This window comes from Rhea pennata, chromosome 1 (genome assembly GCF_028389875.1).
Source record: "Rhea pennata isolate bPtePen1 chromosome 1, bPtePen1.pri, whole genome shotgun sequence".
Classification (NCBI taxonomy): domain Eukaryota; kingdom Metazoa; phylum Chordata; class Aves; order Rheiformes; family Rheidae; genus Rhea; species Rhea pennata.
In genome coordinates, this window is record NC_084663.1 from 50,580,011 (window position 1) to 50,605,685 (window position 25,675).

General features: G+C 39.4%; 1 protein-coding gene and 1 non-coding gene across 2 annotated transcripts; one reads left to right on the forward strand and one right to left on the reverse strand.

The window, feature by feature from the left end:
- Window positions 1-15,382, reverse strand: LTA4H (leukotriene A4 hydrolase). The gene is made up of 19 exons (XM_062568355.1): window positions 15,231-15,382; window positions 14,167-14,297; window positions 11,875-11,995; window positions 11,158-11,226; window positions 10,327-10,431; window positions 8,923-8,975; window positions 8,108-8,180; window positions 7,656-7,796; window positions 7,434-7,457; window positions 6,366-6,436; window positions 6,145-6,256; window positions 5,042-5,186; window positions 4,856-4,959; window positions 4,468-4,538; window positions 3,759-3,813; window positions 2,781-2,876; window positions 2,175-2,257; window positions 845-949; window positions 1-534 (listed from the first exon to the last, which is right to left on the reverse strand). The coding sequence occupies exons 1-19, from the start codon at window positions 15,375-15,377 to the stop codon at window positions 414-416; spliced, it is 1,827 nt and encodes a 608-aa protein (XP_062424339.1). The 5' UTR covers window positions 15,378-15,382; the 3' UTR covers window positions 1-413.
- A 265-nt stretch (window positions 15,383-15,647) lies between these two features.
- TRNAD-GUC (transfer RNA aspartic acid (anticodon GUC)) lies at window positions 15,648-15,719 on the forward strand. Its single transcript has one exon. It is a non-coding gene; the product is annotated as a tRNA-Asp (tRNA).
- Window positions 15,720-25,675: the final 9,956 nt, after the last annotated feature.

Genomic DNA, 25,675 nt, shown 5'->3' on the forward strand with positions numbered 1-25,675 from the left:
TTGAGCAATAAAAAGATTTATTATTAAGTCTTCAGTTACTTGGAAGTTTCAACTGCATGTTGTTATGAAAAAGAAAGCTGTGCACAAATGGTGACAATAACCACCAATTAATTTTCCACATTTTAAAATTCCACATAACTGACAAAAATGACTTCATCTCAGAATATCTTTTTTGTATTTTAAAAATTGACTGTAATAAAAATCATTCTCCTAACTTCATAGATCCAGTGATTTTGCAGTTTCAACTACGAAGTCTGGAATAGAAAACTTGATTTGGAAGGTTCATTTTAAGCTAAATTAGTACCAAAGCAGCAGAACATTTTATGGGATAATCGAGCAGGCATATCAGCACAGTTTGCAGAATTAGTCTTTTCTGTTTTTCCCTAGTAATAAGAACATTTCAAAGAAATTTGTCACTGATCCTGTTTCAAGTCTTTGCCCACAAGCATTGAAGTGACTGGGTGCATACAAGCTCTGTGCTCCAGAAACGTCTTGACTGCCAGATCTCGGGACTTGTCAAAACTGTAGAGGTCTCTGTAAAAAATCCAACATCACAAAATTCAATGAAAAAATAGTTCAGTGTGGATTTTCACCTTAAGGTTTTACTTTCCCTTGAAATCTTCAGATTAAGGTACATAATGGGAAACTAAACTTTCCGCAATTAAAAAAAGATAATAAATTAGTGGAAAACTATTCTGAAGATTATCATACCCAAATCACACAGAAGATTCTGTATCACATCGTTTAAAGGGTTATGTACATATGCAGAGGTTTATCAATATTATACATTTCAAACTCTAAGTGCCAAAAATGTGAGCTCCAAAACTTTGAAGATTACTTTTACCTGAACAAGGGTCGGGTAAACTTCATTCTGCCTTGATCTGTAGCCATTTTTAGAGCCAGAGGAATGGCTTCCTCCCACTTGGCCTGGATGCAGATACGCAGCCATCTGGAAAAAAAAAATTACATTTCTCTTTCATTTTCATTTGCAGCAGTTAGTCACCTTATGATTCTGCTCCCAAAAACACTCACTGCTGTGCTGTGTAACCATAGGAATGGGAGCTTACCATAAATTCTACATAAAATATTTAGTGCCTGAATGGTTTATTAAAAAAAGTGGACTTTGTTCTAAAAAAAAAAAAAAAAAAAAAAAAAACAAAAAAAAAAAAACCAGAAAATAATTGCTTCAAAGTTTCTCCAGAGTGACATAATCGTTTCTTCTGCAACTATGCCTTTTTTTATATTATTGTTCAATTGCATCATTCAGGATTAGAACTCAATTATATAGTAATCATCACATTTGACCAGGTCATTTAAAAAAGACCTCACTCAGCATGGGCACATGCTTATTTAAAAGCAATTATCTTATTATGAGAACCATGAACTATACTGCATGCTTAACAATATTTACAGATTTTGTGATAGGAGATAAAGAAGCGTAAGAGGTTAAGGCAGACTAATCTTTGCTATTGAAAATATATCAAAGTACATAACAGTAACAAGATATGCAACTCTTCAAGCTATTTGTAAAGATTAGTTTTGTCCTCTACAATACACTTTTTTTTTTCCAATTCCCAAGTGATGTGTTTTAAGAATATGTAAATACAAAATAGAATAATTTAGGACTACAATCTCAAACCATTTGGCTACAAGCATTTCCTGTTTGTTTAGAAACTTCCTCTGAAATTTAATCTTTTGCAGAGACAAAGAACTTTGTAATAACAGGCATTCAAACATAAATCCAGGTTGGGCTGAAGAAATGTGGCGGTATTAGCATAAGAAGAATTCAGTAGGCCCAATCAGAAGATCTATTCCTGACCTAATACTGGCAAGACCTCCCAAGCACCTTTCTTGAGCCACAGAGGGGCCTCACTATTGCATTATCCAAAGCCATCCTCAAACGGTAAGTTATCAAATCATCAGTTTCCCTTGCTAACATGATAGAGAAGAATCTGGCAAAGCTAATCCACAGCTCACTTTCAGTTCTTCTACATGATTATATGTAAATAATTTACCCAATTCATAATTAGCAGAACATTGCTCTCTAGTAAGCATGGCTTTGCTGAACATCAGCTGATTAAAAAGGGTATGTCTCCAGCCATTTAGAAAACAAGACAATTTGTTTTATGAAAGCATTTAAGATTAGAAAAAAAAATGCCCCCACTAGAACTAACCTGAATCTTATTTCAGAATTAGTTATAGCATTGAAGTTGTATACTTCCTGCATTCGTTTCACATGTGACACTGGAAGCGGTGCCTAAAAAGGAAATTGCAAAGTCAGAATAAGCCAGACATACACCTCAATTCAGGTACTTCAAAATACAAACAAGCTCTTGAAAGACAACTGATGCTACAAAAGATAAAACTAAAAGCTTACTATGATAAATGTAAGTTTTTGTTCCTTTCACTCTCTCATAGTATTAGGGAAATAACAAACATGGGTGTTTGCAAATTCATAGATAGTACTACCAGAACATTACAAAAAGTCAATGAAAAAGAACATCAATTTATCTGTAGCTTATTTAAATGACACAAATGTTAAATACAGACAAATTCAAGTGCCTTTTCATCTTCCATTTCAAAGTACTCCTATGTCGCTTATCAGGTGAAGAACCAAACATTATCAGGGAGGCATGGCTGAAAATTTAGTGACTATCCAAGTTGAGAGCCAGTTATTTTACCAAGATTGAAAACACAGACAATTTACTTCCAAAGCACGTTTGGGCTTCTGTGTCTGCTTTTAAAATATCAGAATCAGATTACACCAGTCATGCATTTACCTCCAGAAGCAACAGTGCCAGGAACTCAATCAACTGATGAGATGACATCCCCTTCAGATCTGCTGAGTTGAATGAGCACAAATCACTCTCTTTTGCCTAAAAAAAGAACAGTAATTTAAGTTTTTAACAGGCATTTCAACACACAAAAAGGTATCTTTGTGTTTGGGCATCCACTTTTACTTTTGAGCTGTTTCACATAAAAAGATATTGATTTGTGGTACCTAAAGCTGCAGGAATACAAGGTTCTAAAGAGAGAAAACATGGTGGGATTAAGCTGCTATGTGATGCTTGGTATTCTTCACTTTAATTTTCACTCGCTTTCTCCCTACTGATCTTTCTGTTAAAGTTAAGTGAAAAAACAAATCTTTTTGTTAAAAAAAGTAACACTGAGAATAAGAAAGTTAAAGATAACATTCTGGGACAGCAAAAAGACATGAAACTAGTGAAAGGAACATATGGGGAATTCTCTATCAGCTGTATGAGTTTTCTGGTTAAAACTGCATAGTTACTTACTGTAACATACATATTTTAGGTTTGAGAAATGAGAAATACATACTGCCTCTATGATAATGCTGGGCAAATACTGCTAATACAACACAATCAGTAATGTAGACATATATACATGTAGACGTACAAGTTATGTCTACATTACCTTGGGATTTTTTTAAATCAAAATATGAAAGCCATAACATTAGCTTTTCAAAAAAAGAATAATCTCAGTCTAGTTATGTATGCATAAAACAAAGCAGGCTGTATGCCTTGCTAAAATATGCAATCCATTTCACATACAGAAGCAAACCCACAGACTCTACGATGAAAGGCTATTCTATGAAATGTAAAACCCCTGGCAGCAATACTATCACGGTAAATGCATTTCCTCTCAGCAAATGATAGACTTCAGAGGAGAATGGTTCACTTTGTAAAAAGAAAACCAGTTTTGCAAGACAGAGATCTTAGAAGAATTCCTTAACCACTCACTTGGATCCATCTTTGGCTTAAGGCAATACAAGCATTTGCTAGTGTCATATCATATCTGTCAAAGAGAAGAAAAAAAATAATCACACTTTGGAAACTCAAATAGTTCCTGTAACATTTTCACAAGAACACTTAAAAATTCTTTTCAAATGACTGCATATTTCATTATAGGCTCCAATTCAATTCAATATTACAACACAATCTACAAAAGATCTATTAGTATGATCTATTAAAGATCTACTAGCATGAAATACACTTCTGTGCTTTCATTCCTCACTGTAATCAAAAGCATTTTGTACATAGGTGACACTGTCCCTTCACCCCCATATACTCCTGTCCTAGGGAAGGGTATTTTTGAGCATATGTGATGTCTAATTGTACTTGTATTACAGCTTGTAGCTGAAAACAAAATATTCTTGTAACATTCTGCTGTGAGGAGGAAAAAAAAAAAAAAAAAAAAAGAACACCAAAAAACCCCCTCCACCCTTCCATAGCAATTTTTGAAGCAAAATGAGTTTTCACCAGAAAAGAATGGAAAGTACTAACAGCAATATTTTTTCCCTTTAATATATCAATTTCTACAAAGGGCATTTTCTGATGAGAGATGTGTAAAAAAACTTTCACCCTGTTTACTAACTGTTACATGACTGAAAAATTATGTAGAATCTGGAGAAGGAAAAGACAAAACTATAAAAGACGACAGCACGCTTACGTAGGTTTCACTGGTGGCATTCCTGGAGTATGCAGCCAGGCATTCCAATCAACTTTATCAAGAACATCTACCTACAGGCAACACAAATCATTATTCAATTCAAAATGTATTTTTTAAGAGAAAAATATACCCTATGAGAATTAGTTTTAATATTTGGGTTTTCTTTTTTAAAAACATTCCTCCAATGAAGCTGAAGAATCCTATTAAAATATTCTTTTGAAAAGCATACATCATAATGCAAATTCATCATCATAAGACTTCAGACTATATCACATTAAGATCTCTAAATAAAGAACAGAAACATAAAGGATAAGTCCTTACAGAAGGTAATTCCTGAGCCAGTTTCACATAAAAGGTTTCAACCAATCAGTTATAAATATTATCCAACCTTATCACTGAAGTAGGAATACAAGGACTTCTTCCAGTCCTCAGTCGTTATGCTCTTATAGGCAAACTGTTGAATGTAAGTCTTCAAGAAGCCAAGGAAGACATCTAACAGTAAAAACAAACAACTGTTTCAGTGTTTGAAATTAAAATACAAAAGAATAAAATGTAAAGTCTGACTAACACTTACCTGGTCCCCCAAGAAGTTGTTCAAGGTGAAAAAGCAAAGCAAAGCCTTTCTCATATGGAACAGATGAATAGGCAGCATCAAGATCTACTTCATTCAGATTAGGGACGAGGTTAGTTATAGGATTTGTTTCTCCAAGAGTATTTATCTGTGAAAAAGACATAAGAAAATGTATTCATCTAGAAAGGCAAATATTCTTGCTAATTGTATCTATAAAGGTATCATCCATCCTAGACTGAGATGGCCTCATTTTAAAGTATTCGCTCTCATTCTTCTTCCTGAAGCACTGAATTTGCACAAAATTTTCTCATTTTGTTGCCTCACTGTTTGACATCATATCAAACAAAGATGTTAGGATCAATTATCCTGCACCTGTCACTCTGAAGTAGCTAATTACTATCACAGCTGTCTTGATCACAAGTGCCTAATGAACTACACATTTATTCCTATATTAATAAAATAATTGATTTAAACAGGCAGTATTAGATATATAAATACAACAGAATACATAAAATACAACAAGGAAGCATTCATAGTAAAGCAGACAAACTGAGTCAAACAGAATGAGAGTGCGCTATGCTATCACAGACTGAAAGTCTGAAATCTAAACTTAACTATGCTCTGTAACCACTGAATGAAACAACCTTCATAGATAGGAACAGATGATTAGGAATATACTTAATTATAATGCAATAGGTAGAGGGGGAAAAAAGTTACTTGCATTAGGCATTGGAAATTCTGAGGGATGAGAAAACAGTCATGCTTGCAAATAGTTTTGACAAGCTCTCAGCTACTTCCCAATATGCTATCAGTTAGTATCACAGTTTAGCCATACTCTGGAAGAACCAAAAGAGTCTGGAAAGATGTTCATCCTCACAGAACAACTTAAAATAGTTCAAAAAGCTTTATCTAGCCTCTGATTGAGCATACCAAGCTATTTACCTTGGGAAGACAACATATGCCTTGGAAACCAAAACTACTCATCCTCCAAAAAGTGTCAGGAAAGCTGAGTGGGTACATCTTATTTGTGCAAAACTTATTAAATGTATCAGCTTTATCTTATTCAAGTTTAAACATGAAGTTCTCATAACTTTAAAGATAACTACCGTATTCTGCAGTTCCCTCCAACCTCCTAGGGCTTGAAATTGCCTTAACTGCTCACCAAACAACCGACCACCAATCCTGCGTTCCAGGTATACAGTATGTCCCTCATTTAGCCTAGAAATACATTGATAAAGTTAGCATAGGTAAGATGGCAAAATTAATTTACTTCCTTAAATAATAATTTTAAAATATATTTTGTACGGCACTTTAATACTCTACCTACCAAAAATGCTCCCAAGTTTTGTTTGTCACCAAGTTTCCTGTCCAGCTGTGAGAGATTTCATGAGCAATAACCTAAAATACAGAAAACAATGACAGACTTACAACTTAGACTCCTCTGGAGAATAAGCCATCAAATCCCAATAGAAAGGAAAACTCATAAGCAGATACTATTTACTGCTTTACATTCTCAAAGCCAGCTGATATTCACAGCTCAGTAAACTTATCCACAGAAATTTTATTTAAAGGACTACTATCCTACTGAACCTTCTCCAAAACTAATTTTGAATTTGTGGCCAGCAAGCCACAGAGCCAAACTGACTGGCAACAATACCTCATCTGGTAATACGGTGCATATACTTGTTTATCTGAAATCACATTTACAGAACACTGGATCAAGTCCGTCAAGTGATGGACTAATATTATTTTACCACTTGAACAACTGCTGCAGTGCTGGGATGTTCTAAAAGAACAAAAAGGAAGAAAACAATCAGCCCTAGAAGAATAATGACACGTGATATCCATGTTCAAGTATCCATGTCATATATTTCAGTATTCTTGTGATATGACAATGATATTCATTTTTTGTAGCAGTATATCAGCTTAGTAGAGGCTAATGAGATTGAACAGCATCCAGAATACTCCACTTTGGAGACAAAGCTAGAACTTGAGTATGGTAACTGGACATGATGTAAGTAACTAAACAGTGGCTGAACAGATAGAGATGGACAAGTTTCCTCCGAACAATTTAGGTAAGATCGATTTAATTGTGGTTTTAACTTGCACTAACAGGGGACAGCAAGAAAGCTACTGAGTAGCTGACTGAAGTTAGTCCCCTTTGAGTACAGGCACCAATGTCATTTGCATCTGTTCATTACACAAAATACATCTCCAGTTTTTCTAGTTTATTTAGAACTAAAATTCAATTTGCAAGACTTCCTGAGTCACTGCCTTAGTTTTTAATTCACCCAATGAACAAAAGACCACATTTGCAGATGTTCGTTACAAAGTAAGTTAAGATGCAAGTTCAAGTTATGTTCCATTTGAAGACATGAATGTATTTTGAACTTACACTTGATAGAGATCGATCACCTGCCTACAAAAAAAAAAGTATAGTTATTAGTTCAAGGAAAACTCAAAATACATCAACTTAATATAGTTTCGTATATAACTCTAAAGCAGGCAGAAAAATTTACAGTTCTTTCTGGTGAAGGATTAATCCAGTTGAAAGATTCATATGTGAACACGGGAGCAAGCTCTAAGGAAAAGTGACCTCTGAAAGTGTTATACTTACCAACAGTGTTGGAGTTACAAAAGTAAGGCAAGGATTCTCCATGCCACCATAAGGAAAAGAAGGTGGTAAGACTAGCAGATCATACTGTCCCCATACATAAGGTCCTGCTAAATCTTCTGCTGTTTGCAGCATGGCTTCAGTCTGAAACAAGAATTCACGTTAGTTTCTAACAAGACAAACTACAAACTCTAAACTTTATAACCTATTGACCAACACCTCATTCTCTCTCAGACTGGGATGTTCTACATGCAAAATGAGCACAAGACTCTGTATCAACCCTTGTTCATCATATTCAATAGTAACTTTGTGTTGTGCTAGAGGAACGGCATCTTCTTGATGGTGGGAAATGGAGGAACGAGGGGTACAGATAAAAACCTGAACAAAACGTTGAAGTATAGTCTGTTCCTCTTCCAATACTACACCAAACAGCAAGCATTTTTGTTGTTACCCACCTCAGCAAATTCGTAGGCTGATTTATCCACTAGCTCCTTTTCAGCCCATACCAATGTCCTTGGGCCAATCTCTCTGTTGAAAGTAGAAGTTCCAGTGAGACACAATGAACAGGAAACTAACACAGACTGCATAACTCATTTAACATGCTTATGAGTAACCTGTGATGCTGAAGCAGCTCATTAGAGAATCTGCTTCTTTTTTCATCCCTCTCTACCACTAAAGCAACAGTAGAAACAACTTTAGAAAACAAAATGAAACACGTGCATTCACAGTTCAGTGAATAAAATAAATAGGAAATACATTCACAGATTTTAAAATGTTGTAAAGTGCTAATATGAAAGTATTATTCTGGGCTAGACTGACACACATCCTTATTCAGACGAGCAGTGAGGTTGAAGTTATTTTCTGCTTTTTATATGTGACAAAACTCATCTATTACCGGATGAAAAAGGTAATAGTATCTGAGCTAAAAAACAAAACACACACACACACACACTCTTAGTGGTTCTAAACAATTCCATACTCTTCCTAGTATTTCTTTTTCTTACAGTAGAAGTATTTTTCAATAGAAAAAATGATACAAGAGCAAAGCAAGATGCATATATTTTGATATAAAGAATTCAAAAACATAAACTAAGTGAGGTACGGTACTGTAGAACAAAATGAAGTTCAGTTCCAAGATGAAAAGAAAGTTAACCACTTACAGATAATTGTTCTGTGAAACTGTGAGACTGTTAAAAACTAGAAACATAAAATCAGAGAGAAAACTTTCTGAACAGTTTTTATAACTGTTAGTATTTTTACTTTTACTCACCTGCTTTCCAAATCTCCAACCACTAAAGCAATCAAGTAGCAAGGTATCGGAACCTAATGGAGAACATTTTATAAAAATTATTTGTAATGCAAGGTATCAACTTGGCTGATTTAGTCAAAGGAAAGAATGAGGTATGTAAACAAAGAAGTATGTACATTTTCCCCACAATAGCTTGCCTTTATATCCTGCCTGCATTAGAATAAAGGCATTGTTTTTATTTCCCAATGTGATCTTCCTTTATTTGTGAGAAGTACTTATTTTAGGAATCTTTCATGCAAAAGCCACAAAATTGTATCATTTCTATTTGAAAAGAAAAACTTTGTAAATACAAGAATACACAAAAATGCAGCCAGTTTGGGTAATTTTTTTTTTTTTTTTTTTAAGTTAGCTTTCCATACTCATTCCAGATCCATTAGTACTTATGGAAGGAGAACTCAGGAGGTACTGCTCAGGTAAAGGAAAGTTTTATTACATTTAAAAAAAACGCAGGAAAAAATTCAGTGAATTCAAGCAAGCAAGAAGGTTTATGGATACAAAGGATTTAGGAAAACGTCTGCTTGTCTGCCGGCCTGCATGTCTGTGTACTCACACAGACACATATATATCGTTATATATATATATATATATATATATATATATATATATATATATATATATATGCACAATTTCCATGTTTGAGATTAAAATAAAAATATTTATTTTTTATGAAAAAAATCCAAAGTTACAGTATCTTGATAGAAAATTGCTTTCCCTCGGTGCTCTGAAAACAAACAGGGATCATATAAACCTGCTAAAGTTCCATTTTAAACAGATAAACTACTGTTACTTAACACTTCACACCATAACTACTTGGAGACAAAACTTTTGATAAAATTTTAAACCAGAACTTATCACCACCAAACCATTTTGAAATTACTTATTGAAATATCCATATCATCATGTTTGTTTCAGTTTACATATTGAACTATAGAACATACTCTTGAAAGGACTTAAATCAACTGACTCGTGTTACCCATAGGTTAGAAAATAAAAGAGGATCAATACATCTCTACATTTGCAGGATCCGACTTTCAAAACTGACTCCCATGTTATTAAAGCCCACTCTTTGGTTCCCAAGTGTCAGTAAGAAGAGAAGGGTTTAACAGGATTAGCTCAGAGCATATTAAGCATTTTCAAACTCTACAGGCTTTCCTAGGAATGCCAAATGACCACGACACATCACCAGCATCCGGCACTGGTCGACTTTTCAGATTTGGAGTTCTGTAACACCTGTAATACTTTTTTATGCATTGCCAGTCATGAGATTTATCAGCGATGTAAGAACCATAGTTGAGCTGCTCTTGAACTGTGTGAGTTAGGAATAACAATACCTTAGGCCTCTCCATACAAGCCTGCAGCACTTACATTCTGACTAAAACGGTATATCTTCCGACTGCTGTCCTCTGGGTCAGGCATCTCTCCATCACGATGAGCACTCATAAGAGCCACCAACTCTTTAGGAACAGACACCTGGAAGAAGGTTATCCAACTATTAGGAATTTAGTCGGCACAGAGGACAGTGAAGTCATTTTTCTTAATGGAGTCAACCATCTTTATTATATAATATACTATAAGGCATTATAGCAAAAAGAATAGTCCAGATTTGCTTTGTTGTTGTTAAGTTCTACTTGAGAGCAAAAATTTAAGGTGTACAGAAAATTTTGCTTTGAAGGCTGGCAGTATTTGGTTAAGTAGAGGGACTCCCTCTGAGAAACGGTCAGAGTTTCACTTCCTTTAGATTACTGACATCTCAATACACATCTCACTTTTTGCTCCCCTAAAACAAATAGACTAATATATCAGAGATACCATAATTATTCACCAGAGCGTAACACCAAAGGCATACAGAGGGACTTAAGTTTATCTTCAAAATCCTTGAAGGAAAGTCATTTCAAGCAATTTTTTTTCTGTTTCACAGTCAGATTTTCCTAATTTAAGTGCATATTTCTTTCCAACTCCAGCACCATTTTTTTCTCTTGGAAATACAGATTATGTAAATAAAGAAGGATATGAAATACGTAAAAGACAATGGTAAAGCTAGCAAAGTGCCACAAAGAAGATAAGCAGCTTTTGGCTGCTACAGAGAGCTAAAAGTCAATATTCCCTGTTTTCATTTTAGGCCACATTCAGGAAGTACAAAAAAAAATCACTTGTTGTTGTAGTCTTTATTTAGATATATGAGATAGATTCATCTACCTCTGCATAGTACGTTAGTTTCACAGCAGGAGTGTCTTGGCAAGGAAGGATGGCTCTGCAGTGGGCAGCCTGGAAAAAAAAAGAAAACCAGTGAAAAGTATGTAAAAAATCTTTCTTATTCAGAGGATTAGAGATGTTATTCCTCTTATTCAGAGGATTAGAAACTAATATATTATATTGGAAATCTGTACAATCTCTACAGAGAATTCATTAGCTGCAAACCAGTATCTCCTACCACTTATGATTTGTAGTGATTTTCATAATTAAATATTTGCTAGAAGAAATAATGGTAGATAAGACAGATTAATAGCCACATGTGTTAACTGGAAAGGACTAGATGTTCTTCAACAGAAATACTGGAGAGGGTAGAGCAGTTCTGCAATTATTAAATTACAAATATATAATAAAGTCTCAGCAATATCTTGATTAAGTGTTTTTACGGCCTTTGAGACACACTATTAGAAGTCGTGGGCTACATACGTTCCCTTGTAGTCTTAGCAAATGTCTTCTCTTGCAGGGAAGATACTGGGTTATGTATATTTGCACAAATCAAAACACATACATAGACAGATATACCTAAACCAATTACAGGACTGTGCAGCAACGTTAAATTCTATGCTAAAAAAAGTCAACAAGTTTCCTCTCCTACTCTTCAAAAACTGAGAGGAACTATAGTGGTGTGTAAATAACACCTTTAGAAAGAAAGGTCAACTCAACCTGACACTGGCTGAAGAGAAATGGATGTTTCTTTCCAGAAGTTTGCTCTGGAGTAAACCACTGGAGAGCTGAAGACTTTGGAGAGCTTTCAAAAGAGATTTCAATGATTGCTTCTTGTCCCCTGCACAACAAAGAATATAGTCAGATAGGTCTGACATGATCCTGGTTATTGACGAAATTCCTTTACAAACCTTTCTGGAAAACAGTAATATCAAGTTTTGCAGCACTGCTTCAAAAGCATTGAAAGAAAGAACAAGTAGTATATTAAAACAACTTTGCCCTTGCAATTATGATACAAGCATAGTAACAATTAGCCATTTTATTTCAATTTTAATGTCTCAAGACTCTTCCTCTTATTGTTCTTACTAACTCTAAGTTTCTCCTCTGCTACGGCCCAAGAAGTATTTGGGCTTCTTTAAACTACCGGGACCAGCTAAGCACATACAGTCTTCCCACAACTATTTAACACTATACACGTAAGTATAAAAAGCCCCACAGCAATAAACAAACAAAACAGAAGATGTATAAAGCCTCCATAAGAATACTTGCCATAACATAAGATCTGTGCAATCTGCAAGCCAAAATATTTAGTATTTGCAACTGATGTTAGGTTCTGTAAAGGTGACCCGTAAGCAGAAAAAAAAAATTACCAGAAGTAGAGATTACTGGAAAACCTTACAAACATTAGGGTTAATAGGAAAATTACAAAAAGCCCCAACTTTATTCAGGACTTAAGATTCAAGAGCTGGTGTTAAGGAAAAGCTAACAGCTATGTCCAAGATAGGCAACAACTTTCTAACAGGAGTTAGCAAGGACATATGCACAAAGATGCAATGATACGCTTATTTTTTTTTTTTTAAAAAAACGAGTCCATCACCACCACCAAGAGCATGCAGAAATACATGCTTTATCTGAAAGTTCCAGCAACTCTCCACAATTAACAACCCAATCAGAACAAACTTCAGCTAATTGGAGAAGTTGGACGTTAGATAAGCTGACCAGGCATGTATTTCTAGTTTATAACCAGCATTCCAAAGTACATGTTCGACAACAAAATAAGGAATAGTTTATACCACCATAAGGCACATATGCTTACTGAATAGTTAAAATTTACAGTTGTCACTCTTGTTCTTTCCTATTATTGTTTTATTAAGATTTACATGGGACTATAGCTAATACAAGATGAATTCTTGTGACGAAGATTCATAACTGCCTACTTGTAGCTTTTTTCTTACAAGGAAATGTAGCAATGAAAAAAAGCTGAAAGTCAAACAAATGAAGCAATTCCCTACACCTCCGACATGGCCTGCTTGTTCAAGTTCTTCAGTCGTTCAGGCTGACCTCAGATCAAAAGTCTTCTCCCAGAACGGACAGGCAGGACATTCTGTAAGGCTTCTGTTATTGCTTTTATTTAACAAGAGTAAAAGGTATTGTATGACATTCTGTTTTCTTCCACATCACATATTCCTCTAAACTGTACTAATTCAGAGAAGGAAGAAAAATATCAGGGAGCAAATAGAGCTTCTAGAAGTAGCAACCACTTTTGAAAAACAAACAGTAGAAGACAACTTCTTGTAAATGACATTCAAATAAGGGAATCTCCTTATACAATCACAGGTTTTAGCTTGAGCACATGAAATATCATGGAGTTACATCACAGAAAACAAACAGTCAAAAGACCATACTGTAATTTGGCAATAACATTTTATTTCACACAACTTAAAAGACGTAACATATATTTAGCTCATTTTCCACCAAGCTGCCAAAATCTAAGTTCCAGTTTTTAGAGACCTGGGCCTCTAGACAATATGATAATATTTTTATTATTTGAAAATATATTTCCATCTCATCAGAGCAGCAATCTGCAGTCCTATGGGAGTTCAGGATCAGTCCTTGTATAAAAGGAAGCAAAACAGGGTCTGTAACTTCATATGCTCTCTACTGAAGCAATTCTGAACAAGAGAAAATTGAGGTGGCTGAAGCAGAAGGAAAAGTATTACCGATAAGAAGCCCCAGAAAGATTATGAAATGTTCTACACCATTTCACTACTCAACTCACTTTAGCGAGTCATTTCATAGATTATACCAGACCTGGACACAGGTACAAAGATTTCCAAAGTTTTGGCTGTCCAATGACAGCTAAATATTAAAATTCAAGTACAAGACTGTACATTAAATAAACACAATATCCTAATTAGTAATTTTCTTTGCCAGTTTTATAGAGACTGCAGACAAACTACCTTATACTGCACATTTTGGAAACCTTCTAAAGGAGCAGGCAAAAGTACATACCTCCTCAATTCAAAAGGAAACGTAATTTCCAGTGGAGTCCCCTTGAAACTGTGCTTTGGTCCAAAACCAAATTTTGCATCCTGTCCATTTACAGTCACTTTAAATATCTGGAGGTCTTTTGTATCCAAGACCTGTAAAAAAGCAAATATATACGTGTTAAATAGTGTAATAATTAACATAGCACTTATCAAATCTTAAAACAAGTCTATGTGAAGAAAAAGAGTGCTTAAAAGCAAAACCAAGAAAATTTAGTAACCGTGTTGACTATTGGGAGTAAATGAATTTTAAGATAGCAGCACTGAACTTAAAACTGTAGGAAAGACAGAAAACCAACTTCTGACCACAGAAGTTAAAAGAAGAGTCTACTACCTTGCAAAGTTAAAAGACTTCACGTGGCTACTCTGAAATAAAGATTCAAGAGCCCCTGCCAAGTCTGGCATCCTGGAATAGGCTACTATCAGCCAGGATTTCCATATAACGGATGATGAATTCAACAATGCAGCACCAGTGAAGCTCTGGTCTTTATTATTAACAGGAGAGATTTTTCTAAAATAGTGCTAAGAACAGGAGGATTTTTATTGGGCTAGCGGGGAAGGGTTATATTTTACTTTGTACATAAAGCTAAGAGGGTTTTGCTTTTATTTATGCTAAAACAGCTAAATGAGAAAAATAGCCACCATAATAAAAACAGGTCAGAAAAAGCCGCAAACGCAGTTTTCCAACGTCTCTGTTTATCCCTACCCACCCGGCGACGGGCTCCTCGCTGCTCATTAAAAGAATAATAAAAAAAAAACGTATTTCTACTGCGGCCTTTCACAGCTTCTCCCTCCCCGGCGCCCAGCACACACTCCCCCGACACACACACAGCCCGCGAGGAGCGCAAGGACTTCGCCCCACGGCCAAGGAAGCGGCGGGAGCCCCCGGGGCGGCGGCGGGAAGGGCGCCGCTGCGGCTGCGAAGCGGCAGGACACGCGAAACCCCCCGGGGCCTCGCTCGCCGCCGCCGCCGCCCCCCGGGCAACCGCCCCGGGCAGCGGCCCCGCGCAGGCCGCCCCCCGCCGTTACCAAGCAACGCAGCGCCTCGCGCTCTGCGCGCGCCGTGAGCGCCGCGGTGCCCCGCAGCGCCCGCGCGGCGAAGTCCACGCGGCAGCGCAGGTAGAGGTGCCGCGTGAAGCAGCAAGCGGGCGAGGAGAAGGAGCTGCTGTCCGCCATGGCTCCCGCACGCCGCCCCGCGCCAAGCCGCCGCCGCCGCCGCCCCGCGCCCCGCCCCACCGCGGGGGCCCTCCCCTGCGCGCGCGCGGGCCGCTGGGGATCGTAGTTCCGCGCTCGGCGGGACGGGAGGGGGAGGCCGCGGCGAAGGACTACAAGCCCCGTGGTGCATTGCGGGCAGGGGGCGGGCAGCGCGGTTGGAGCACGGCGACACCGAGGCGTCTGGCTGGAGAAGGGATTTAGGGGTTGGGCGAAAAGCTTCGCTAGCACAGTTCCTCGTTAGTATAGTGGTAAGTATCCCCGCCTGTCACGCGGGAGACCGGGGTTCGATTCCCCGACGGGGAGGTGCCGTATTTTTCCTCCCTTTGACTTTATTTCTCCTCCCGTTCCTATCTGTTCTACTGGAGTGGCAAAAAGCAATTCTTTGTGAGGTCAAAGCCGTTGCAAGAAGGATGCTGAAAAAATACCACAACATTAGAAAAGGAAGGATAAAAGCACGCAGAGGAACACCATCCAAGCCCTGCTAGCTACGCGCTTCAGGCTGGAGACAGCCTGGGTGGTTAATGCCACAGCTGCAGGAATTCACAAGCTCAGCTGCTTAAGTGGAAGACCATATGAGGGAAGTATTTTCATACTTAAATAGCTCAAACAGCTGAACAGAGTTTAGTTAAGCTGTCCAAAAACTTTCTCCTTTTTCTTAAACCAATGTGGAAAAAAAAAAAAAAAAAAAACAGCCCCTCCCCCCCCGCCAAATCTGTGAGACAGAAACAATGGAAAAATTGACAGTTCAAGCAGATGTTACAGTTCAGCCTTAATTACAAAAGAATGAATGTTGACGAGCGAAGGCCGTCTCCTTGCCCATAGTAATACAGCTGCTTTTTTTCATTCTAAAACCGAGAACTTCCAAGACCACAAATCCCCAAGGCCGAGCCAGATCCCAACCTAACTCCACGTTTCCAGGCAGCAGGCCACATGCGGTTTACGACTTAGAAATTGCTCCTAATTAGACCCTAGGGAGGATGAATTTGAGAGGCAGTCGCTAGCATGGGTTTAAGCGCAGCCGGGGGTGACTCATGGTAATGCCATTGCCGTGCACTACTCTAGCATCCATGTATGCAGCTACGTATGTACTTTCTGAAAGCTTTTTTCTTTTATATTCAAATTTTCATGCTTTGTTTCTGCCAAAGGACATTTTTAATGCTTTGGCACAGGGATACTGGAAGTGATTCCCGCTCTGACGGGCCAGGCACCCGCTGCCAGCAGGCCCGGTGATCTGCAGGTCGTCTGGCTCTGCCACATCAGAGAAAGGAGCAGGAGAAAATGCTGCAAATGGGGGATGTGGAGCCCTCGCTGTGAGGAGCGTGAGCACGTAGTCCGCTGCGCGTGTCTCGCCTTCGGCATGGGCGACCGGGAGAGGCCTGCAGCAGCCCTCGCTTTGTGCACTTGGAGGTGTTTGGTGGAATGGGGTTGATGTCCTGACCTGGGTATGGTAAGGAAATTGTTTTGCACCGCCAGTGACCTTATATATACATATGTATATACATATGCATATACATATTTATATATATGCAAGGTCATGTATACTGACAAGTGCTCTGGCTAGGAAATGCATCAAGATAAGCTAAGAGCTAAGTAAGAGCTAAGATCCGGTTTGAAAGCAAAGTTTAGCAACTGATGGCAATTACTCTTGACCAAAAGTCACCGGAAGCCACAGACACATGTAGACTGCAGCACTTAACCTTCGTCATCCTGATAAAACCCTTCCCCAAATGGCACTTCCTCATTCAATACGCATATAGCCATGCTTCCCCCCAAAAAAGCTGTGTGGATCCCAGGAGCCCTCTGCTAGCAAGGTCGTGGCACCCCTTGCACCTGCAGCAGCAGACACAGCGCTCAACTTCGTATCCAGAGATGAGTGGAAACACACTTCCCCTGCTTTTCGAGGCCCTCAGGTGTTAGGAAACATGTTTTCCTTCCAGCTCACCCTTTGCACAACGCAGCAAGCCTCCTGGATCCTACTGTTCCTGGGTCATATTCCTGGGACAGGTCGGCCTGGAGGCAAACAAGCTGGTGTGCCCAGAGCTGCAGACGTGGAGGCATCGCAAGACGTGACGTGGTGCAGGATGGAGATGGGGATGTGCACCCGCTGGGCTCGCCAGAGCCTGCGGGAGCCCTGGGAGCACCGAGGATCTGCCAGCCCAAAGCAGGGCAGCCACAGCTATCCCATCTGGAGGTGACCCTAGGGAGAAGCATGCAAAGAAGAGGGGATGCCACAGGCAACCTGGCCCCAGGGGCAGTCAGGAGCTTCCCAGAAACCCGCCAGGCTGCGGCCACATGCAGACAAGCGCAGGTGATGCCGGCGAGGAGAGCAAGGCTGGCTGGTGCGTGTGGTAGGGAAAGAAGAAAAACTAAAGGCACCGTGTTCTCCTTCTCCTTCTGCAGTGTCTGGATTTCCTCCCACGCCCACTCGCCCACTTCTCTTTCTCAAAATCCATATGTATGTGCTGTCGGAAACACCTGGAAACTGGTTTTGCTTAGTAGGCAGTTTTATTGCAAAACCAAGGATGGACCGCAGGACCAGATATAAGACCCAGATATAAGTTCATATATAGTTTATATACATATATATATATGTATGGCTGTGTTCAATCTTTTAATTAAACTTTATCAAAAGCTGGGAAGTTTTTTGTTGTTGGTTACTCTAAGGGCAAGGAGAAAAAGAGGGGATCTCTTTTCAAACCTAATAACTATACTAAGAAATTCACATTTTAAGTCTAGTTGAAAATAAGTTCTAGGCAGTCCCAATAGGGAAGACGTATCTACAGTCAGGTAAAGAAAATAGGCTACTTGTATTCTCACTCAGAAGGAAGAGTGATGAATAAATAGGAACGTGAGGTTGAGCAGAGTCCAAAATGTCCCTATAAATGATCAGCAAGAGAAAGAACAGACCTAGGGAGTCCTCCAACGTGTTGGGTGATATTTTATCCTAATCTCTGCAGGAAGTGGTCAGATAGGAAAGGTGTGTGCTTCATTATCAATATTTCTGAATCAGGGGTGCTGACTGCTCTCTCTTTTGCCTTATGTGTCAATGCCTTTAAATCAAGAAACAAGTTCCTCACAAGTAGCAGCCTGCCGTACCTGATTAATGTGGCTTTCCTTTCTTCTAAATCCTTCCTTCTAAATCTAAACCACAAAGGTGGTTTGTAATCAAAGGGAGAGGGGCGGGAGTGGAGAGAATTGCAATGCCATTTTGCCATAGTTTTGCCATGCAAACCTATTGGGCAGATAAGTGTATCATGGGTGAGATTTTTTTCAGCTGTCTTTAGATGTCTGAAAGTGGCCGTTTAACCTAAGTTTGTCATCCAGGTTTGCTGCTTAGTGGATAGAGAGTAATAGGCACATCTGAAGGGCACTCCATCCCATCCTGAAAAATACAACCAGACACGCAGCGAACGGGTTCCTCTGAGGCTGTAAAATTCAGTGTTTTTGGTGTCCAGTTTAGTGGCATTGCTTGCATTGCTCATTAACTCATTCAAACTAGCTTCGAGGACCACAGCAACAGCAATGTTGCACCCCCTTGACAAAAGAGCTGGCACCATAATTTGCTGTTATTAATCATTCTAACAGCAAATTATTCGCATGCTTTCTTGCAGGTCAGGACATCCAATGTATGTATGATGAACTGGCAAGTTGGCAATACAAGCCCCTTAATCCACTTCGATTTTTCTAGAGACTCCTGAAGCTAAACTTTGTGTTTTATGGCAGAAGGAAGCGATTCCACCTCCGACTGCACCAATGGCTGCTATAGATTTCTAATCCTTATGCATGGTAAACCAGTTGATCACATAAATAAAAAAGCTTTGCAAAGCTATCAGCTGATAAAGACTAACACAGTAAGTGTTTGTCCTTATTTCTTCTGCAGGCCAAGTTTGGTCTGGGGCACATTTCCCCACCTCTGCCCCAGTGGGCTCTGCAGGCTGCCCAGGCACCGCCACTGCTCTGCTCTCCTCGCACGGGTCCCCAGGGGCTGCATGCTACAACTGACCAGTAATTGATCCAGTTTCCTAGCTTAGAGTTGAAAATATTTCAGAGCAATTTTTATTAATAGATTCTCCTGAATGCTTTTGTTTTTTATCAGCTTTCAAGCATCTATTTTTTTTTCTGTTGTTCTATGCAGGCAGTTTCTCGGTATTGTTTTCAAGACATGTTTCTAAATGTCATATGGTCTGTTAAATATAACTCCCTTCATTCTTCTTTCCATTCAGAGGGAATCTGTTTTGTAATTTTTTTCAGTTCCTCTTTTCATCTAATTTTTACAATATTTTTGCAAAGACAATCTTTTTTTTTTTTTTTTTTTTTTTACTTCCATATTGCTAAATATTCATACAATTCACACTTCCAGAATGATTAGCCTCAGCTTTTAGGTGCTGTGTTTACAGTGCCATAGAGACCTGATGTTAAGATTCACAAAGTCACAGGACAGTTGACATTGGAAGGGTCCTTTAGAGATCATCTAGTCCCAACCTCCTGCTCAAGGAGGATCACCTACAGCACATTGCTCAGGGCCATGTCCAGACGGCTCTTGAGGAGCTCCAAGGATGGAGACTCCACAACATTTTTGGGCAACCTGACAGACTTTCCTATGTTTCAGTTTGTGCCAATTGCCTCTCATCCTGTCCCTGGACAGCACTGAAAAGAGTCTGGCTGTGTCTTCTTAGCACCTTCCCTTCAGATATTTACCAGCATTGGTAAGATCCCCCTGAGCCTTCCTTCTCCAGGCTGAACAGTCCCCAGATCTCTCAGCCTTTCCTCATACAAGAGATGCTCCAGGCCCTTAGTCATCTTTGTAGCCCTTCACTGGACTCACTCCAGTAACTCCATACTCTCTTCTACAGGGAAGCCTAGAACTGGACCCAGCACTCCAGGTGTGGCCTCACCAGGGCTGAGCAGAGGGGCAGCATCACCTCCCTCGACCTGCTGGCAACAGTCTGCCTGATGCAGCCCTAATGCATTGGCCTTTTTTGCTGCGAGGATGCACTGCTGGCTCACGATCCACTTGGTGTCCACCAGGACCTCCGGGGCCTGGTCTGCTTTCCTGCCCCCGGCCTGTGCTGGTGTAGGGGAGTTATTTCTCCCCAGGGCAGGACTCTGCACTTGCCTTTGTTGAACGTCCTGAGGTTCATGTTGGCCCATTTCTCCAGCCTGCCAGTGTCCCTCTGTCGCACAACCACTAGCTACATCAAACTCTCTCATACTGTTTCAGAACTAAAGCATCCAAAAGTCACAATGCACATTTTACAGTGTTAAACTATAACGTTGGCATATACTATTAAGTTACTGATTTAAAATCTCCAGCTTATAGTATTTGCACTTCTATACCATTACGACATGACTCATTTTTACTCGCTCAAGATGTGCGTGTGTTTCCTCACCCAAAACATGTTATTTACCTGAATGCAGAGGTCTGGAAAGCTCAGAGAGTCATCATGACAGGCTCAGATAAGAACAATTCCTGCCTCAAAAAAACCCCAGTCGATGCAGAGTTAACTCTCTCTTCTGCAAATTTGGTTACATCACTCAGCCTACTCAGCATTTTGGTTTCTTCAAAGACTTTTCTCTGTTAAAGTCTTTTGAAATCTCCTGGATGGCAGCACTTCCTCTTTTTTGTCACATTATTCACATTTACCAACAGTAGGTTAGAGCATCATCCTTCTTTAGCATTAAACTGGAAAACTGATCCATAAAGTAATTAGAAGTGGCTGAAAACAAATTTGGAAATAAAACGATGCTGTACCTGAGAACTCTAATGCACACACACTGTCATTTAACATGCAGATAGAACTGCTGTATATAAAGAGATGGGCTGTGTTTACCAGGTATCTGTAGCTTTTATCAGCCTCATAATCTTCCTCTCAGTCATCAGTTTTAAAAATGTCTGTTTCTGAATGATTAGATATTTTATATTCCAGGAGGTACCAAGCAAACAAGCACATGCTAGATTTTAAATATCCAAGAATTCCTACTGAAATAAAAGCGGTAGTAATATATGCTTCACGCAAAGCATGTTCGTAAGTGCTTCTCCTGAATAGGACCCAGATGCTCATCTTGCAGAACAAACTCCATGATCAATAAAGGGGATTTTTTGCTTTGTTGTTTTAATATCTAAAGTTTTGCAAGATGAGCTTTTATGTTTGTTTTCATGGGGTCTAATTTTGAATGATCTTCTGCTTGCTGTCAATATGTGCTGACCTCTGGATAAACTCCAGGTATTGTTTTGGGTAAGGGGGCTATATAATTGCTAGATTTTGTGCTGGCTTTCTGTTTATCAGCAAATGACACTGCCTTCTGCTCATCATACGTGCACTGTAAGAATATAAACATTTTGCCTTGCTAAACGAGGACTACAGTTGCCACACTTTGTTGATCCATATAGCATTCTTTAAAAATTGTGAACAGATAAAATATCAAACATATTCTGCAGTAGAGAAACTCCTGGTATTGATCCTTTTTGATGCTTGGTAGGATTCATATGCCAATAGATGCATAAAAGTGCATCCGTCTTCTCCCCGACAGAGGAGGTGATGGCTTCTGGTCAGCTGTAGCATGTGATAATTAGGTGTTAAATGCGAATCAGCTCATTGCTAGGTCCATAGAGTCTATGTCTGTATATCCGTAGGTTGGATTTCTTTCACCTAGGCTTGATTTTTTTAGCTAAATTTGCTTCTTCAAGCTTTTTTTTTTTGAATCCTCAGGGCATAATGCAGAGCCATTGCATGTAATTATCTAGATATTTGTCCCTCATATGCAAGTTCAGAGCATTAATGCAAACCAGAGCATTACACAAACTACACAGTTGTGCAGTAGAGCACCATATTACCAGCAGGCTTCAGCAAAAAGCAGAAATTTCATGCATTTCTTTCAGAGTCTTTATTTAAGGATAGGAGCAGAAAAATATTTACTAAATAAGAAAAGATTCTATAATTTTGAAACAAGAGCTTAGTTTCTTCTTTTCAATCAGTGTGACAATTTCTCTGTGCTATTATTAATGTAGCAATGGGCTTGCTTATTTATTCTTCCTGGCTCACTATGTTCACAGCATCTGCAATCTTTGGCTGTTAAGGCAGCACCAAGCAAGGGGAATTTTTACAAACCATTGTATTTTTACGGTTCTGCCCCCTCTTATGTGTAGACTTTGAGTGTCTTGGCATTAGACCCAATGTTTACACTTCTGCACATACTTAAATGCTGCTGCCAGTCCTTCCAAATTGTAAGACTTTGTGTCTGGCACAGCAGAATTGCATATCTGTTTTAATAGGAATTTGTTTTCAAACCCTTCTGTTAGGCTTTGTCTGGCAGGAACATTTGCTAGATTTAGTTTCTAGACATTGAGGTAAGACCTGGGAAGATGAAGTTAGTCCATGTCAGCACTTAGCAAATGCTTTTTCATCACACACAACGAAACAAATTTAATTGAGCAATACTTTATTATGGAGATGGAAGAAAGGAGAGAAAAAAAGACAAATATTAGCTTAAAAAAACCTAAGGAGCAATGCTTTCTCCAAAATCACTAAAGGATAACATGAGTCTTCATCACTTCTTTGGACTGATACGGTGCTTCTTCCCACAGCTTAGCCACAGTTTGCTGTTCTCTGTATTTCTCATGCCCAGGTATGCCTTCACTTATCCCCATTTAATAGGCCTCACAGTTACTCTGCAATGATGAGCCGCTTCTGCCAGCTAACTCTTCATTAGTCATCTCCTCTGTTTGCTATTCCTTTACCTCAGGGATTTCAGCTTCTTTGCAGAAATACCCACAAAACCCACCTACTGTTCTTGCCATAAAGGGAAAAGTCCCTGAATAGATGTACCAGGACACTTCCCTCCTTGCCTGAAGTGGGGGCACTCTGACCGTACAAACAACTGCAGGCATGATCACTGCAGGCACGGTCAGGTTTTCACAACATAGACCACAACTTTCACATTTCTCTCATAATTCCTTATGACATGGATATTTCATAAGGCAGAAGAGCCTTCTCCCCTGTTCCCCAAATTACTGTGTAACATGCAACATAAACTCAACCTGATCAGACCTGCTATTCAGGCGGTTCTCTCTGCATTGAAAACCTACAGAGCACCCTGTCCAGCCGGGTTACCATTCCTGTGGTGCGGTGCCCTCCGTAGAGGGGTCAGTCTTCTCCTCTTGGTCCCTCATGCATAATCCCCGTGAGTGGATGGGGCTACACCAGGATGCCCACAGTCTGTGGGATGTCCTGCCCCTTCCGTGCACGGACGGCTCCAAAACTATGAAGTAACATCTTCTCTGGCCTAGCAGATCTTCTCAGTCATAGCCTCTTAAAGCCTCTCTGATGTCCCTTCCCAACCTGCTTTGTACGAAGCATAGCACAAAGCCCTATCAAAGTCAGTCCACTCCCAAAACATAAAAAGGACTATTTCTACTGAGAGCCAACAGCTTTATCTTTACAGTCAATTGCTCTTTCTTTCTTTTTTTTTTTCCTTCTGAGCAATTCCCCTCATTAGTTTATCGGCATCTCTTGGCAGGAAGATGTATACCCAATGTACGGGTTAGAGAGAGGCTAAATGTCTACTGACTGATTTGCAGAAAGGCACGAACAAACAGGCGTAGACAGGGTAGACAGCCACTATTTCTTAGGAGACAAAACCATATCCCCTTTCCAGTGGGAATCCTGGATATGCCTTTTCTCACTGCATGGTCTCACTCTCAAAATGCAGTGGAACTAAGCGAATGCACTCAGATTTAACTTCAGTTTGCCATTTAATGTATAACTGCATCCCACTCCTATTTCTACTTGGCAGCAAATGTCGAAGCAAGCAGTTCTACCAGCAGAATCCCCAAGCACAAAAAGATGCTCTGGAAGTTCAGTTGCCATTCTGGGAATCACGCCTGCCAGCAGGTGAGATTTTCCAGCTGTCTGTCCAGCTCTCTGGGGCACTTAGGACTTGCCCTTTTTATGCTGCCAATATCCAGCAATACTTCTCACAGATTTTCCCTTAGTCTTTCCTCCAACTCCTTAAGCTGTGAGGTACCCTGAGTGCCTGAGACACTCAAAGGAGGGAACTATTTATTCAGTGTTTCTTTTAGATAAATACTTCCTACTAAGCACTAAAAAGGAGGAAGCAATATCAGAAAACAAATATACAAAGCAATACAAAAGGCTCAGTTGGACATATTTACTTTTCTTGCTTAAATATATATCTGGAGAACAGCCATGGCAGGTTTCAACCCAAGTAATATGAAACAGGTTGTATCATTGATAAAAGCTTAGAGAATGTATTTTTAAATATTTTTAATACAGATGTCTATAAAATCATAAGTGGTCTGGAGAAGAGGTATTGGGAATGGTTATTTATTGTTTCTCATTAAAATAAGAACTAAGAGGCATCCAATGAAATTCTTGGCAAGCAGACTAAAGTATTTTTTCATGCAATTAAATATGTATCAATTAAATGCAGCCAAGTAACTTGTGAAACTCACTGTCACAGGATGTTGTGGACACTGGGAGTGTAAGTAAGTTCAAAAAAGCTAAACAGTCATGTAGTCTACATCTAGGCTTTAAAAGACTGTTGAGTGGATGCAGCTTTCAACTCATGAAGTCCCTAAAGTGCAGATTTCTAGAAACTGGAAGGTTATAGGGAAAAGATTGCTCCATACTTGACTTTTCTTACACTATTTTCCTTAAACAGAGGGCAGACAGTGAGTGAGATGGATCCTTGGCTTGGACTGATTATGGAAGTTCTCACATTATGTCCTTATCTGGATATTTTGGTTTTGTCTCTGGCATGGCGTACATCCTACAAAGTGCTTTTAGGGACTCAGTACATGGCTGGAAGGAAGGAGTGGTGCTCAGAATGGGCCTTGTAATTTAGGAGAACTTTATTCACCTCCAAGCTCTGCCACAGTCTCGCTGCACTGTATGGACTGGAGAAAGTGTCGTTTGTGTCCCACTTCCACATCTCTGTGAAATGGCAGTGAGATTCTCTTCCCTTTCTCTTTCTTGCCTGTTTTGACTACAAAACTTTGTGGGAAAAGCTTACGGACTACATATAAAATCTAGCAAAACGGGCCTCTACAAGCTATTTTGATACAACTAATTTAAGGAGAAAGTAGATCGTAGAATCATAGAATGCTGAAAGGAGAGAATGACTCTGCTTTCCTACTCCAATGTGAAGAGAGTAGAGGGTAGGAAAGGAGCCATACCATGGGCTCTCACACTTTGCCAAGTCAGTGTTGCTCTCAGTATGGCTGGAGGTGTTGCCAGCCG

Coding starts and splice junctions, on each gene's coding strand:
- LTA4H (XM_062568355.1), bottom strand. CDS start 15,377: ATGGCGGACAGCAGCTCCTTCTCCTCGCCCGCTTGCTGCTTCACGCGG. Junction 8,181..8,922: donor GTTGGAGATTTGGAAAGCAG/GTGAGTAAAAGT, acceptor TACTTTCAACAG/AGAGATTGGCCCAAGGACAT. Junction 4,960..5,041: donor ACAACTTCTTGGGGGACCAG/GTAAGTGTTAGT, acceptor TTTTACTGTTAG/ATGTCTTCCTTGGCTTCTTG.